The sequence below is a fragment of the Zalophus californianus genome, chromosome 11, assembly GCF_009762305.2.
Source record: "Zalophus californianus isolate mZalCal1 chromosome 11, mZalCal1.pri.v2, whole genome shotgun sequence".
In the NCBI taxonomy this organism is placed as follows: Eukaryota; Metazoa; Chordata; class Mammalia; order Carnivora; family Otariidae; genus Zalophus; species Zalophus californianus.
The window spans coordinates 1069010-1086113 of NC_045605.1; the positions used below are offsets into that span (position 1 = coordinate 1069010).

A 17104-nucleotide genomic window follows, 5' to 3' on the forward strand; every position below is an offset into this window, starting at 1 on the left:
AATCCTAAAGTTCGTGACAGAAAAGAAACACTATCAAATGTATGCATCTCAGCTTAGTTTAATTTAATGAGAGTCATTGAATTTTGTGCACAGCACTGTTTGGTTTGTGCAGTAAATCCCACTTATGGGTAGTGTGCCCTCCTGAGTATCCCTGGAAAAAAAGAAATAAGGAAGAACAGTTCCAATCACTAACCCATTTGCTTAGACTCTGAAAGGATAGAGCTGGGAGGGGACAGAAGAGAAAGTGGTACCTTCCCTTTTTGCTCCTTTTTGGGGAAGGTGACAACAATTCTTACTGAGCGTTCAACTTTGTTGTTTTGTGTTGCTCGTTTTCTTAGATGCAGGGGTACTGTATCCAGCTGGTGGGTATCCCAGGGCTGCCATAAGGAAGCACCACAGACTCCAACCCAGTTTATTCTATCCCAGTTCTGGAAGCTACAAGTCTACAACCAAGGTGTGGGGAGGATAAAATTCCTTTCTCTGAAGGCACTAGGGAGGGTCCTTCCTTGCCCCTTCCTAGCTTCTGGTGGTTCCTGGCCGCTGTTGGCTTTCTCCAGGCATTGTTCCCATGTTGGTCTTCATGTGTGCACATCCTTATCTGCTACGTGTCTGTGTTGTCTGAGCTGCTTCTCTTCTTACGAGGACACCAGTCCCTAGGTCCACCCTGCTCCAGCATAACCTCATTTTAACTAACCACATCTTCAAAGACCCTAGTTCCAAATAGGGTATATTCATAGGTACCTAGGATTGGACTTCAACCTATCTTTCTTGGGGGGACACAATTCAAGCCACAACATGGATCAACAATATTTTTTTTCCAAGAGTGGAAAATAGTACTACATTTTCAGTAAAGGCAAGAGGGACTGTTTACACTGTTCCTGGTAAACATTTCTACATTTCACCAAAACCCAGTGCTGAATGGCATGTAGCAGATAAAGGACATTTAGGTGTATATAAGCATTTTGGAAGTCAGGTAAGCAAGTGACGAAATAGTGAATACTGAGGTGACAGGGAAGGCTTCATCTCCTCCCTTGAGATGGAATCCATAGGCACTCAATCAGCCCTGGAGACAACAGGATACTCCAAATGTATTTTCACTGAAGGGAGGTCCAATGAGGACAGTGAGAGCAAACAGCATTACTCATTGTTGAGAAAAGTATAAATAGGACCCAGGAAAACGGCTACGCAAACTAGACTTTCCTTCCACATGCGGAAAATGGATGCAAATATGTGTGACTTTGCTTCAGCTTTATCTGCAGTTGAGCCATCGATTGCTTCTATCAATCCTAGTAACCCTGTGAGCACTAAGATCAAATTTATAATATGTTTGTCCACTGAAGAAAAGGAAGAAATCTGTAAAAAAAAAAAAAGATAAAGTATTGAATTAGTTTGTGGATCTCAGATGTTTTCAATTGAAAACACCCCATGCCTGTTCCAATATAACATTTAAATGCAAATATGCTATTTTAAAAATTTAAACAAATTTATTTTTAGGTTTTTTTTTTCTACTTACGATTTTGCTGGAAAACTGCATCAACTTTGCTTTCTATTCCTGGAAAGAGACTTGCTATGCTTTTGGGATAACCTGGTTCCATGGATTGTCTTTGGTTATCATATCTGATGGAAAAAAAAAAAAGTCCCATGTTTTAAAACCAGTATAGTATAAAACAACAACGGTTTTCTTTAAATTGCATATACTTTACAAAGTGTCTTCACACGTATTTTCTCATTTGGTCTTCATAATGCCTTAATTTCCTGGGCCTAAGAATGGTGGACTTCTCTACCTTAAGTGTACAATCCTGTTTAAAAAATACCTGGGTAGCATTAACACTGAAACAGGCTTTGATGGCTAGCACAGCGTTATTTTCCAAAAGAAGGGTTTTATTTTCTGAGGATTTCCTTAATGGGTACAGTTAGTCTCTCTCTCTTCCTCCCTCCCCCATACTAGCCCCCCCCCCCGGAATAGTGAGGTAATAAGTCCAATGTGGGCACCACATTTTGTAGGCTATCTGAATAGCATTTTCTTGAGTGGGTTAGAATTCAACTCCTAACTGAGAATTAGCCTCTCTCTTTTCATCCCTTCCTGGTGCCTTATTAAGGTTTGCTGTTTCCTGATGTGGAATCCTCAATACCTTTGTGAAGACTTTTTAATTTTATAAAAATGACACTTTCAAAAACCATGGCAACATCGATCATTTTGTGAAAAAGAATGCCTATCAGAGATCACCTGGGTTTTTAAAAACCTTCAGATGGCTGGTTGTTAGTGGTCTGTAGACGGTAAATATGCAGATTTCAATCTCTAACTGAAACAATGGTTTGCCTTACCTCCAGATTTGGTCGTTTACAAAGAAGTAGGTTTTTCTCCTGTAGTAAACAGCTGCATCAATCGCTTGGACACTTCTTGGGAAGCCGTAGTCTGAGATGTCCCTGGGATAACCTTGCTCAACGTCATAGCCCCTCAGAGCCCAGTACCGGCAGCCTGCCAACGAACCAGGTTATACTTTAGATAAAGTCCTTCTGTTCTGATAACATAATGTGGTATCACTGCTTAGTCTTTGTGTAAATTCATCATAGAAACAATGGAACAAGAGTCTTTAAAAGACCAAGGTGGTCAAGTTCATTGGACTCTAACAGTCTCAGTGGTTCCCCAGCACCTGCCAATGATTCTGGCTTCTCAGCCCGACAAGCAGGGCCTCACAGCTGGGGGACTTTCTCAGGTCATGAGCCTTCGATGCAGAGACGCTCGTACAGCCGCGGGGACTCAGAGACTGTTAGACCTGGGAGGAGGGAGGAAGAACTCTACGGGTGGGAAAGCAGGGCTGAGGGGGGAAGGGTTAGCTGCTCAAGCTCATGCAACACTTAGTGGCAGGGACCCGACCCAACCCAGGTCTCTTGACCAAGTCCGGCCGGGGTAACATGCTCTCATGGGCTCACCTCCTCTCACCCTGGAAGGGACCACAAGGAAGTCTTCTCCTTGCCTCAGGGACAACTAAAACAGGATGAAAACGTAGGGAGTTACCTTTAAATAGGAAAACGAGGTCCTTGTCCACATCCTCATAGGCTGCCTGTATACCAGTGGGCAGAGATGGCCAGAATAGAGAGATGAAATTGAGTTCAACGATACTCAGCTGAGGGTGTCTCCTCCAGAAGTACCTAGCGGAGCACAGGGCTGTGAGTGGGCAGTCTCCCGGGATCCTGCACGAGCGCCCGCCCCGACGAGACTGCGGGGAGGGTCGGATGATGTCATGGAGGCAGTGGCTAGCACCATAGCCAGTGCCCCTGCTGGGCACTTCGCAGGTTTTAGGGGAGGTCCTAGGAATGACCTTCTATGATTATATTTGCCCTGTCCCCTCCGCACGCCCCGACAAGGCTCACTGTCGTTCCTACAAAACGCTGAGAATACTTAGAGTATTCCAGCAAAAGCAATACAAGTAAATCAGGCCCCGATCACACAATCACAAAGCAGCCAATGGAAGATTGAAAAATCCAACTGGTGAGATGACTTGCCCACAGCTTAACACATGATGGTTCCCATTTACTGGACTGAATGTGGGTGGGCGTGGATGGGGTTTCGGTGTCTGGTAAACCCCCGTGTGACGTTCCCGAGCCCCTGGAGCCCGGTCAGCTACGCTATCACCCACAGCTGAATGTTTATGCATGTTTGCGGCTTTTTTTTTTTTTTTTTTAATTTTCCTGGATGTTTCAAGTTACCCAGAAAACACAATCCATTGCAATGAGATGCACAGAATTCGAAGGAAAAGCTGAGCGGTATATAACATGGGACTTCATTAGAATCCAGCTCTAAGTTATGCCAGTAAGTTAAGTCAAAGGAAGAAATAGTTCAGTCTTATACTTGTCTTTAAAGAACAGTATTTCTCCACGGAGGGTGACGATGGCGTCAAACGTCAGTCTGGGGTCACAGGCTGTGGGTGTGCTTGGTCCGGTTGGTTGGACAGGGTTGTTTGAAGGACCTTAAAAACAACAACAACAACAACAACAAAGCTTTTTATAAGCTTCCGCGTAGTGTGACTGCTGGAGTACCTCGGACACTCCTCAGGAAAGCAAAGGGTTTTCACAAGAAGAGAAACCCTACCAGACTACCCCACAAGGCATTAAAATAACTGTACATTTGGCCCTCTTAAAGTTATTATTATTTTAAATCAGAATGGTGATTTTCAGAGATCATTCCAGTTTAAGTTGTGAAGTAAAGCAATTTGAATTCTGTGCCTCCCCCTTCCCCACCCTCTACTTAAAAATCCTAATCCCATCCCTCTTCTCGAAGAACATCCTAGATAAGCCCGCGCCTCACCATGTACGCAGGGTTCTTCTGATGACCTTACCATAGATGGTCTGAATGCCGTTGATGTCATCTTGAGGGAGGTTGTAGGTGCTGGGGTCTTGGAAAGCGTAGTTGGGATACATCAAGGCACCGGGGTCAGTGGAGTGAGCAAGTCCCAAGGAGTGGCCAAATTCATGGGCGGCAACAAGAAACAAATTGTAATCTGAAATGCAAGCATGTGTGGTCAGCGGCTCCAAGTGGATCCAAGGGCAGAGACAATAGGAGCTCAAGGAATGCAGCTTCCAAGGCAACAGAGCCTGGAGAAACTGCACTTGCCACGCCTGTCTTTCTCATTTTCCCTTCAGGCACCTGAAGAGAGAGGCTGGAAGCAATCAAGGTAGGAGTTGTAGGTTCAGGTGGGGGAAGCTTCTCATCAAATCTCAGAACCAAGAAATGCTGCCTTTATTCTGACTCTGGTATTCTGTGGATGTGGACCCGAGGCTGAGAGAAGGGATGGCGGGCCCCACAGTCCTGTAAGGCTCCGCAGCCCTCTCCAGCCTCCCAGGCCCACAGCCCCTTTGATAGAGTCTCAGCGCACGGGCAGTTCGAGATGAAGCCTGCCAGGCCATCATCAGCCTTGGATGCAGATGGACCTGCTCTGCCTTGCTGATCACCCATCAGCCAGCACCAGCTCCTCCCTGATTCCCATTCTCAAAGTAGCTTCAAGGATTCTCCACCTTCCCCCTTGTTTGAAAGAGACAAAACCTGCTCCTTCCCCCATCTTTAACTTCTAGGAGCACAATGCCTTCCCCAGCTGGGAACCCGACTTCCAAGGCTCACACTTCCGTCAGACAGAGCCCAAGCTCCTTGGCCAAGTGCAAGGACCCCTCACTTGCCCAGCAGACACGTGCGATGTGAATGAACCCTTCACTGCGGCTGCCCCACATACACAGCGCGCACGGTCTTCCATGCCCACCTCTTAAAACTGAGTACTTTCTACATGCGGGGAGGCGTGATGATTCAGTCCTCACAATATTTGTGTGAAGTATTGTTAGAAGTATTTTTACAGTAAAGGAACTACAAGCCCACGGAGTTTGGATATCTCGTTGGAGGTCTGGCAACTGGTAAGTGGTTGAGCTAGGGCCAAATCCAGGTTGATGGTAAGACCTGTGCTCTGACGACAGCATTCAACTTCCTACTGATAACTAGCCGCGTGAAATTCTACCCGTGCTCCAAGACTTTTTTCCCTGACCGTCACATCCTTGCATTTTTGCATTCCTGAATGCATCTCAGAAAACCTCTCTGAGGGCCTGGAGCACGTTGTGAGGGGCTCTGGGGGATCTGCCATGATGCACAGTCTAGAAGGGGAGATGCACGCCAATGACAGTGAATGGCACAGAACAATGAGGAGAGCAGCTGAGAAAGAGAAACAAAGGCTGTTGGGATTCTGAGGAGAAAGTCCTCACTTCCAGCCGAAAGACAAGACAGGGGCGGCATGGGGCAGAAGAGAGAGAGATTTTGGAAGGGGGTCTGGGGGTGCAATGTGAGCAAATGTAGAGAGCTTGGGAAGCACGTGGGAATCTGGATCGTTTAGTTCAGGTAAGAGGTGACGACCACGTGCTCCAGTGGGGAGGGCAAGAGGAATTCAAAGTAGCGGAGTGTTAGTTATCTCTGGGTACACACAGCTCCTCGCACGGGGACCTGGGCGGAAGAAACACTCACAACATATATGTTGAGAAAATGGTGGGAGGAGCAGGTTCCAAGCGAAGATAGAAGGGTCCTTTCCTATTTTCTAAAGTGTTCTGTGGCGTACTGTTGCCCTGTGGCCTTGGGGGTACCACGTGGTCTGCATATACCTGTCACTTCTTCCCTTCAGGTGGCCTGACTCTTCTCATTATCAGTCTTCTCCTGAAGGGGGTGGTTTGTCCTACAGGAACAACCACCGAAAAAGAGTTCTGTGAAATGAAATAACTCAACGAAAAACATGGTGGCTGTTTTCTAAGTGGGATAGTTTTCCAAATGAACCCGATTATTTCTGGATTTCCAAAACTAAGGACATCCTCCAGACATCATTACATTTCAGAATATTACAAAGAAACACATACCCTAAAGCAGTGATCAGCAACCTTCTTCTGTGAAGGTTTAGATAGTAAGTAGTTGAGGCTTCGTGAGCCGTGTGCTTTCAGTAGCAGGTACTCAGCTCTGCTGTTGTGAGAACAGCTGTAGATGACGCATGAGCAAGTAAGGTGTCCCTGTTTCAATAAAACTTTATTTATACAAACAGGACCGGGCAGGATCTAGCCACGGTCTGTAGCTTTTTGATTTCTGTCCTAGGAAAACAAGGTCAGCAATTAGCCCAAGGGCTTTTTTAAAACCTAAATTTACTTAGCATTATGAGGTAGCAAAAATTTAAAACAATCAGCTTGCATGAATTTGAAATGTTGCAGTAACTTGGGTGTGTGTGTATGTATGCAGGAGGGGCTTCTGATGTGAGAAAAACATATTCAGCTGCATGTTGATGCGACCTTGGTTAACTTACTGCTGGAAGTTAACGTCCATGTTTCTTCTGCATCAAAGTGAACGTCTCCTCCAATACCTTGGCCCGGCTGAAAGGCATGAGCGAGGATCCCATTGGGTCCATCGAATGGAGAATTGTCGCCATGATCTGAAACAAGACAGTTTGTCTCAGGTCCCTGCCGAGTCCCAGTTTAGCCAGGGAAGGCAAATCTGAGCATGACGGCTGCGAGCCTACCTCTTCGGACAAAGGCGATCTTGATGTCTGCTTCTCCCTGAGAGATCTTGGTGAAGGTCAGGGGTGACACTTTGCTCCACACTTGAAAGGCTTCCTTAATAGTATCTTCCACATTGGCCTTTGACAGCTGTGTCGTGTACTTAATAATCCTTCAGAATGAGGAGACGGGAGGAGGACTTGTTATGGTTTAGAAGGGCAGGCCACCAGCAGACCACGGTTCTCCATTTGGGAGTGAGTGGTATATGTGATGAGCTAGCCCTGGAGGGGGATTAAGGAGGGGGGCAGGCGTCAAGGTCGCAGACAGATGTGGCCTCTGCACAGGTCCCTCCCTATCTTTAAACTCAGTTTCTTTATTCAAAGAGGAGGATCATAAAATAGTAGCCCTCTCATAGGGTGGTTGTGGGGATTAAGTACATGTCAAGTATTCAGCTCAGTACTCGGCACATCACAGTGTTGAACAGGTACTGGGTATCATTAACTGTCATCATCAGGATGCATGGAACGTGGGGCTAGTCTGTCGAGCAATGAGCGAGCCTTTTTTGGGGTCCTACATGGAGTTCATAGAGAGACAGCCTAATGTTGCCATCACCCTCTCGAGGCTGCTGGAGAAGGAGGACAAAGCATCAGGCTGTGGGGTGAGGAGAGCCTGTGGGGTCTTTGCTCCTTCACACCAGACTCTGGCCTCTCCAGGGTAGGGACACCTGTCTCCCGTGAATCCCACGTCCTGGGACAGTGCCTGGCACGTCACAGATGCTCGACAAACACCCCTGTCGGGTTCTGGAACTCAAACTATCACCTGTAGGTCAGGTTCATTTGTTTCCACTTGGGGTTTCCCGGGGTTAACATGAAGTCTCCACTGTCGGGCACCCCGCAGCGAGGCTTCTGCATCATCTCCAGCGTCTCGCGATCCGGCTTCCCCGTCTCGTTCAACCCAAAGAACCGCTGCATCTCTTTCAGCTTCTCAACAATCACACTAGAGCTGTTCTGCCTCTCAGACAGGAATCCTTTTGGAGGTAACTGGTAGAACTTTTCTAGGTAATCCTGGACAAAGAGACACACGTGAGGGGACCTGCTGTGTCCTTACCTTCGGCTGTCTGGGCATTGTGCATCCTTTCTGCACCACCAGACTTCTAACAGGCTAATAACCTGATGGAGGAGCAGCAACACGGATTTGGGGTGGACTTTGAGGGAACAGGGACAACGGGTCAGAACAGCCCCTCGGTCCAGTGCTCTGGTTCGTGTCTACACATAAGAACATGAGTTTCATAAAGGATGAGGTCCAAGTCCCCATGCCAAACCCTAGTACACAGTCAGGAGACTGGCTCCTTTTTATAAAAAACAAAGAGCACTGGTGTGTATTGATTTCTTCAGGTGTTAATTGCATCGACGTGGATTCCCTTTTAATTATCTTTCCGCTACTATTGATAAGGTTTAATCATCCTAAGACACGGACATGCACAGGGTGGAGGGAAATTGCCAAGATGACAAATTCAGGTCCCAACCATCCCTGATGCTTCTCAGATGAGAACTGACAATTTCCCAAGAAGAACTCCAAACTGGTTTGGGGGCAACGGCACCCTCGTTGGCACTAGCCTTTTCCCCACCACAGCACCCCTGGAAGGGGCCGACACTGCTTAGAAAGCAAAGTTTCGGGGGGTGCTACACCAGTTCTATGGCTTCTCTTGCCCTAAGCAGCCTGGGAACACATGTCACTTGGCAGGTGACACAGGACAGAGCACTTTGTGCTCTTACAGGCTGTGGGATTCAGAGAGGCTTGCGTTCAAATCTTAGCTCTGCCACAGATTAACTGAGTTTTTGGACACACCATTTAACAGACTTAAGTTTCACTGTGGTATCTAACGTGGGAATAATAATACCCCATCGCGGGGTTGAAGTGAGGAGGAATGAGATGCTCAGCAGGGCGTCCTGCACACAGCCAACACTCGCTGAGCCCTAGCTCTCGACCCCGGGGGCACCCCTGTTACCACTGTCAGAGATATTTAAGAAAAAAGGAAAAGGGTAAAGCAAAAAGAACAGTGCTTTCCTAAAACTGCAACGCTCAGGAAATCGTGCGTGACAAATTTGTGACCGCGTTCGCCAATGTTTCTTTAAAATTTGGCCTGACTTTTGTACAACAATGGAAAATAGCTGCTGGTTTTGCTTTATAAACATTTATAAACATGTTTACTTATAAACAGAATCCGGTGTGGGAAATCTCATTGCGCTAGGAATTGACTTCCAGTTCCTTCCGATTGCCCGTCCTCGAGCTCTCTGGTCCACCTGAGATTTCTGGCAGCAGAGGCCAGTCCCTACAGAAAGCACCAGGCGTGGAGTAACTGGATTGTGGACAACGGCTGGGGAACATCTTAGGTGAGTGAGAAAGAAAACCACTTAGTTTTGTAATTTAAATCATTCCTTCTCAACGGGGTCCCCGGCTGGAGGCAGCTCAGCCGCAGTATTTCCCAGAGTTTGAGGAGCCCAGCTAGGAACCCCCCAGATCCCTGAAGCGAGATGTTTCAGCTCAAACCGAACACACACATAATTTCAGGCTGCTTTAACTAAAACGAAGAAAGAAGCCACACAGTTTCCCAAGAACCAGCACGTCCCGCACCGACCTACCGGAGGGTCTGTTTACCTGAACGACTCGCGCGTTTTTCTCTTCTGGGGATGCCCCGGGGACTGGGAAGGCCCGGGCGAGCCATGCGGAGAGTAGCAACAGGGGAGGGAGTATCCTCAGACTCAACGTGGCCTTTTCTGCCAAGGCTGTGGCCATCCCGGCTTCCCCTGGGTAGGGCCCCCCTCGTGGGCGTCTCTAGTTCACCGGACCGTGGCTCGGTCACTGCTCTCTCTTCTGGTCCCTTATAAAGCCGTGTCTTCAGCAGTTGCCACATCGCGAGTGTGAGGCAACACGGGTTAATTACGTGCGGACGCTGTTGCAACGTTATAATGTGATTTAGGACTCCAGGACGGGGTGGGGGGGGGGTGGAATCTTTCAACAGAAAAAAAAAAAAAAAAGTGCCAATTGCTATTCTTTGCTGTTGGGGTTTTGGGTTAGAGATTGACTTTGGCAAAGTTGTGTGGTGGAGGAGAAGACATGGGGGCTGACTCCTGAAGGTAACGATCAGCATTGTCTGCGCTTTCTAGGTTTCTAGGCAGGGAAGGTGCTGAGGCTCTGCTAGTTTAGACAGGTGTGTTGTAGGATTCGCGGTAGTCAGCCTGGGACCAGGGAGCCCCGTTCGAGCAGCTCTGTAGGCGGTCACCCTTGCTGTGAGGAGGGGCGTGTGGGTGTGCGGGCACCAAGCAGGGTTCGGTGGGGGTCCTGGGGCAGCTTCTGGGGGGTGCGGTTTTGGCATCAGTGTATTAGAGAAGTCTGCAGGCTGGCTTTTCCACGGGAAGGACGAAGAGAGTTGACAGCGAGAATAATAGACAATCCATCGAATATTAGGTCCCGGACATACACGCCGTACATCTATTACATCCTCCACGGGCTTGGGATGCTGGCGGTCCTGCATTTTGCAGGTGAAATCAAATCCAGAGAAGTGAGAGGACTTGTGCTACATTGGGGGGTGCCTGGGGTTCAGTCCCAAGGGAGGTGTTTGGAGACACTGAGCTAAAAGCTACCCCAGCAGGCTCTCCCCCTGGGCGCGCAGCGGGCCCACAACGGAGCCTAGGATCCAGGGCTGGCTCACAGAGCAGGAATGAGAGGGTGTGTCTGCACCCCGGGGAAAAGGCCTCCGGAGAGGGTTTTCAGACCAGGTGGCTGCACTGGTCAGGGGCCCGGGGGCAGGTTTTAGCATCCTGCCACCTGCTCCCACTTATTCTGACTCTACGTGCATGAGGTGATGTCACTACATGATCTTTACGTGTGCTCACCTGCATATATTTATATGTTCTGCGAGGGTGGTATTTTGTGTATAAATGTGCGCCTCAACTTGTGTGATACAGGACGTGTGTTAATATGTAAGTGATGCCTTTGAGATGCTTGGTAAGTAGCTCAGGTCCCTCTTGGTGTTTCTCACACACTTTGTAAAAATCCAGAATGTGACTCAGGTTAGAGCATATCTGGGCAGCAGATTAATGTTCACCATGTAGACTCCTGCATTCCCTCAAACACTGGCTGCCGCCTACCATACGTCAGGTGCTGTGACGGGTACCAGATCGTTGGAGGTAAGTTCATAGCGGTTCAGGGTGCTGGGGTGGCTCAATTGGTTAAACGACTGCCTTCGGCTCAGGTCACGATCCCAGGGTCCTGGGCTCGAGTGCCCTGCTCGGTGGGGAGCCTGCTTCTCCCTCTGCCTGCCATCCCCCCACTTGTGCTTGCTTGCTCTCTGTCAAATAAATAAAATCTTTTAAAAAAATAATAGCAGTTCAGGTCAAACGCTACGGGAGTCTGGGGAAAAAAAAAAAACAATGGTGGAGGAGGTGCAATCAAGGAAGGCTTCATGGAGGAGGTCGACTCTGAGCTGGACCTTGAAGGGGAAATAGAATGTGGACATGCAGAGATGGGGCAATCCATTCCCTGTATGCATGTGGAAGCTCCCCACCCCTCAGGTTGTTCAAGGTGCCCTAAGGTCATGATCATGGCAGCCATCCCTGGGTGCACAACTTAATCATGCTGCGGCTTCCTCCACATTCAGTCTTTAGTGAAGAAACCTTTTCTTACTGGATAAGAATGTCTTAACATTTGTATACCCTATGTTGAGTTATTTTAATACATTGGCTTGTTTACAAGGTTCATAAAGGTACTGTCTTCTGAACATAATGTATGATTTAGACAAGAACCCAAAACTGGTGGTGTTTCTGTAAATGTTGTGTTAGACAGAATTGTCCACAAAAAATAAAAATAGAAGTACCAGATATTCCAGTAATCCACTTCTGTGTATTTACCCAAGGAGAACAAAAACACTTATTGGAAAAGCTACCTGCACCCTGATGTTTACTGTACCATTACTTACAGCAAGATACGGAAACAACCCAAGTGTCCATTGATAGATGGAGAAAGATGTGATAACACACACAAAATGGAGTATTACTCAGCCACAAAAAGAAGGAGATCTTGCCATTTGTGACAACATGGATGGACACAGAGGGTGTTATGCTAAGTGAAAGAAGTCAGAGAAAGACAAATACCATGTGATTTTACTTTTATGTGGAATCGGAAAAAAAAATCAAAAGAACAAACAACAAAAAGAGGAACAGACTCAAATATGGGGGGCGAGGGACCGTCGGAAGGGAGGGGGGCAGGGAGAGAGAAGAAACGGGTGAAGGGGGTGAGAGGTGTGAGCTTGCAGAGTTATAAACGAGCTCAGTCCGGGAGAGGACAAGTACAGCCTGGGAAGAGACAGGCATAGTGTAGTACCTTTGTGCGGGACAGATGGCGCCAGGACCCCGCGGGGGGGGCGCACGTTCTGTGGAGCCCTGTCCTACAGCAGACACCAGGAGGAGGAGGTGGAGAAGGCGACCGAGCTTTGTTTTCTGAATCCATTCTTCATGCCTGGCCACCAAGTGCCCGCATGGTGTGTGCGCCTCACCCCTTCCGATGCTTGGAGCCCAGAGTTCCCTCAGGCCCTCTCCCCGCTGAAAACCTGCTACGGGGAAAGGATCTTCCATCAGTCATTTACACCGTAGTGTGAACTTAGGGGCTATTTGTCTTTTGAGTCAACTTACTTGAGAGAGAGAGAGAAAAAAAGCAAATGATTTATTAAAAATGAAGGCTTTTTTCCATATATCAGGAGTTCCAGACTGAGTAAGAAGATGGAAGAAATTAAGTTTTGGACAGAGATGATCCAAGGCAGGAACTTTCTATTTCCGTAAAGCCACCCCCTCTGGCAGCAACCTCGTCCGATTATCTGATGTGCTATCCCACAGCAGAGATAGCAACTTGTATTTTTATAGTTCAGCTTTGCTTTTTAGGCCCAAAGAGAAGAAATGGATTGTAAGGTATAGTTAGTTTTCTCTTTAGTTAAAATAAAGGTGGTGGGGGTGGGGGGTTGGGGTCCAGCCATCTGGGATGGGCATAGGCAGCTTGCAAAGCTGTCTGGACGTGTGGACATGTGCCCACATCTCAAAGGGGGAGTCGGAGTTCACAACGGGGACTGTGACCCAGCCGGGGAAACAGGTGCCCTGAGCCCGGGGGCATCCCCCGTGCAACACACGGCCAGTCTGACTCCTGTAAGCAAAGGGAGAACATCCTGTGCACCGTGCATGTTTGAACTCTGCTGATCAGGATGGAGGCTCACACTCTGATCAAGTTAACAGGATAATTGCTGGGGTTAGTTGTGCTGAAGGGTCAAGGATACCGCCCTTGAAATTATACTAACTCGGCTCCAAGTTTTGTTCTGCCACTCCCCTACTTATGCAACTTTCAGCAACTCACCTCGGCTCTTTCGAGGCTCCCGTGCCACCCTCCAACCCCACATGTTGGCACCTCCCTCGCCGGCATCAGGAGGTCAGAGGCACCGGTGCAGGGCCGAGCCTGTGTGAGCCCTCCAACCCTTGTTGTGGGATGAATGTGGGGAGGCCGTGTGTCCCATTCTGTGAGTTGAGTCAGCACCGCTGAAAAGTTCTTTTCCAGAAAGAGAAGTGCTCGTGGTTAAGCCACTGAGTGACGAAATCGCTTCCATGCAGTTTCGGCGTCCAGAGCTCAGCGCTGTCAGGGACCATGTGGGTGACTCAGACGCCCTTGGGGCCAAGCACACGAGCACAGGCGGCTCAGTTAGGCATCACAGCAATCATCGTGCGGGAAACGCTCTAGGCTGGCAGTCGGCTGGCCGGGGAGGTCAACGTGTGCACCACGCGTCTGGACCTGGTCCTAGATGTGTGCCGTGTTGGCTCCCTGCAGCTTCAGAGGAACCCAAGGAAGGAGGGTTATCATCCCCATCTTGAAGGTAATGAAAATAAGGCTCAGAGAGCTGATCAAATGTGCCTTCCTATCTACGTTTCCTGGTATGTCCTTTGCTCGCACAGTGAGGAAAAACTCAAAATAAGGCCATGGTTCTCCATCTTGGCTCTTCCTCAGAATCTGTATTAAACGCAGATAAGTGGGCTCCGCTCCAGCTCCTGAGTCAGACTCTCTGGGGTGGTGCCCAGGCATGTTCGATGTTGGCATCAGCGAGGGACCTCTGCTGCAAAGAGGATCGGGAATTGTAACAAGGGTTTGGAGGAAGGAACAGTCGCCTCCTACTAGGGAGACCAGCAGAGCCTTCGTGGAAGGACTGGCCCTCGAGGTGCATTCTGGACGATGGGCTGAATGTTGGCATTGAGCCTGGGGTGAATGAGGGTGGGGATGGCAGAAACCAAGAGCAAAGGCGGAGAGAGGCTGTGCGTGGGGATTAACAAGGTTCTGGGGGTGCCTCCACAGAACTTACACGGAGCCAGCCTGGACTGGCAGCCGGAGCATCGCAGACAGGGACACGCAGTCCTCGTCGGTTTCTGAGCCGTGTTCAAACCTCTGACCATAGCGTCTGGGGCGGACCCGGGTTGGGGGTGGGGTGGGGCTGTCAGGAGGGCATTTCAAGGGTGCCATGGAGTTTGGGTGAAAGCTGGTGAAGATCTGGCTCGAGGGCGGCCTTAGGTCCTCCCCCAGGACAAGGAGACACACCCCTCCGTGTGCAGGGATGGATGGGGAAGAAAGGAGGCTGGGGAGGACGGGAGGCAGCCTGGAGCCTCCCCCCACGGGCTGGACACACAGCAGCCACCCCGCACATGTGCCCCGGGGTCCACGCGGCTCCCATCAACCATGCGGACTCAGTGGGAGCCGCTGTCTTGTGGGTGGCAGGTGGGAGCGGGTTCAATGGGCAGACGAAGCCGGGTGAGCGGGTGTGGGGGCCCCCGCACAGGCAGGGGGTGCCCTGAGCTGTGACCCGCCTCTCCCGACCCTGAGCATCAGCTTCCGTGTTTCCGTGTCTTCTCCTCCCAGCTGGAGGGTGTTGAGAATGGCTCGTCCGTGGCTGTCCACCAGCCAGTCGGACAGAGACGCCCGAGGACAGACCAGGAACGATGGCCGTCTCCATGCCAGGCTGCTCGGTGCTTCTGGAGACAGGGCGCTGCCCAGGGAATTTGCCAAAATTCTCTCCCCCTCCAACCCGTCCCTCTGGCCTGTGGCTGCGATTTCTCATTGTTCCTGTTTCTTGAGCCTTGTGTTTTCTAAATCTGCTCCCCTCCCGACGGTTGAGCCTCCCGCCCAGCAATACCGAGAGGACCTTACCCTTTCCCTCAGGCGGACAGTCCGCTGTTGCGCCCGTCCTCCCAGAGCCCTGGCGAGCGCCCTGTGGTGGGTCCACGCACCTCTCGGTACTTCGACGCCAGAACCCATCCCGGTTATACACCGCGCCTGGCCCACCCGCACCGGGAAGTCCTCCGAATGATTCCTGCCCACACCGCAGTGTCCCCGCCCGACCCTGTTCTCCCTCGTCTCGGCTAACGCTTCTCAACGTACTTTTCTTTTTAACCTGAAATATCAGAAAAACAGCACACACACACCCTTATGCCTGGCCAGTCCAGGGCATGAGCCTCCGATGGCAGCGTTAACAAACTGCCACAAGCTTAGCGGCTTTGAGACAAGACAGCGTTAGCTCACGGTTAGCTCACGGTTAGCTCACGGTTAGCTCACGGTTAGCTCACGGTTCTGCCGGCTCTGTGCCCTGCTCGGGCTCCGGGGGAGAACCCACCTCCTTGCTGTTTCCAGCGTCCACGGTGGCTGGCGTGCCCGGGCTGTGGCCCCTTCCTCTAGCGGCAAAGCCAGCGACGTTGGTCTCCTCGCAAGTCTCCCCACGTCACGCCCGGCCCTGATTGCAGCCAGCAAGGGTTCTCCACGTTTAAGGACTCGTGTGATTGGACTGGGCGCACCTGGATAATCCATTCTACTCCCCCCATCTCAAGAGCCTTCACCTTCATCGTACCTGTAAAGCCTCCTTCGCCGCATAAAGTAAGGTATTCACAGATGCAGGGAATAGGACGTGGGCATCTTGGGGCCATCATTCTGCCTCCTACAGACCGTCATTCTCACTGGGAAGGGAGGGCGGTGGTCCGTACGTGTGCGGAGTGATTGCACCTGAGGACCTGTGGGTCTGCACGTCCTATAATCCCAGGGCGACCTGCACGCACTCTGGTCCTCAGTCTGACTTTCAGTACTGAGAATGTGTTGCTTGAATATTCACTCAACACCCGTTACGAGTCAGGTGTTCTCCCGAGTGCCTCTGTGAAGTCACTTTCGTGTAAATCTCCTAAGTCTAAAGCAGAAACAGGATCAGAGAGGTTAAGTGAATGATTCAAGGTCACAGAGCTAACAGGTGGGTAATGTAAGAGGATTTGGGGACCCAGGTTTGATTTTGTAACTCCAACTCTGAAGCTATTTATTTCCGTTAAATCTCAACAAAGTCCTAGACTGGAGTTGACCTTTCACCCCAGGAGCTGCTAGTTTAAATGTTACACTGAGGTCACCCTAGGAATATTCTGAGTCTTCCTTCTCCCAGATTCCCGAGTGAGACTGCCTAGTGCACGGGGACGGAGAAGCCTGAGGTGGCCAGCCTGCGGGCCCTCATAGGCGGCCACTTTCCCTTTCGCATGTGGGGCTGAGGTCTGGAGACCCGGGCTTGACCTTTCACCCCTCAGTGCCCTTTTCTTGACGTTGGACAAGTCCCTCGGTCTCTGTGCCTCAGGTTCACGTCCCCGAGGAACCACTTACTGCTGTGAGGCCCTGAACAACTCGCTGCACGTCCTGAAGCCTCGGTTTCCCCAAGTGTCACCTGGCGGGAGCAACGGCACCCACGTCCCAGGGACGCCCAGCACACAGCCCCCACACGGTGCAGACCAGCAGCCTGACCGACGGCTGTGAGACACTCTGGCGGGACAGCTGTGGGCTCTAGAGAGACCAGTTCCTAAATGATGTGCTCTTCCAAGACTTACTTTGAAAATCATTTATTTTAGAGTCTAGTAATACAGGACTACAACCTGTCTGTGAAAAAGAGAGCAATTGCAAGCACTCAGAAGGATGACAAGTGAATGGGACGCCCCCGACGCCCACCTCCCTCCACGGCCTCCTGGGGAGGTGACCACTGTCAGCATTTTGATGC

At 50.1% G+C, this 17104-nt stretch overlaps 1 protein-coding gene across 1 annotated transcript; it reads right to left on the reverse strand.

Moving 5' to 3' along the window:
- Positions 1 to 795: 795 nt before the first annotated feature.
- Positions 796 to 9873, reverse strand: MMP8 (matrix metallopeptidase 8). Its single transcript, XM_027580714.2, has 10 exons — positions 9667 to 9873; positions 7828 to 8072; positions 7032 to 7180; positions 6819 to 6944; positions 4341 to 4502; positions 3854 to 3971; positions 3020 to 3153; positions 2326 to 2479; positions 1514 to 1617; positions 796 to 1353 (listed from the first exon to the last, which is right to left on the reverse strand). Exons 1-10 carry the CDS (start codon positions 9802 to 9804, stop codon positions 1250 to 1252), a joined length of 1434 nt encoding a protein of 477 aa, XP_027436515.2. The 5' UTR covers positions 9805 to 9873; the 3' UTR covers positions 796 to 1249.
- Between the last annotated feature and the right edge of the window lie 7231 nt (positions 9874 to 17104).

Coding starts and splice junctions, on each gene's coding strand:
- MMP8 (XM_027580714.2), bottom strand. CDS start 9,804: ATGGCCACAGCCTTGGCAGAAAAGGCCACGTTGAGTCTGAGGATACTC. Junction 7,181..7,827: donor CAAATGAACCTGACCTACAG/GTGATAGTTTGA, acceptor CTCATTCTGAAG/GATTATTAAGTACACGACAC. Junction 4,503..6,818: donor ATGGACGTTAACTTCCAGCA/GTAAGTTAACCA, acceptor CTTGCATTTCAG/ATTACAATTTGTTTCTTGTT.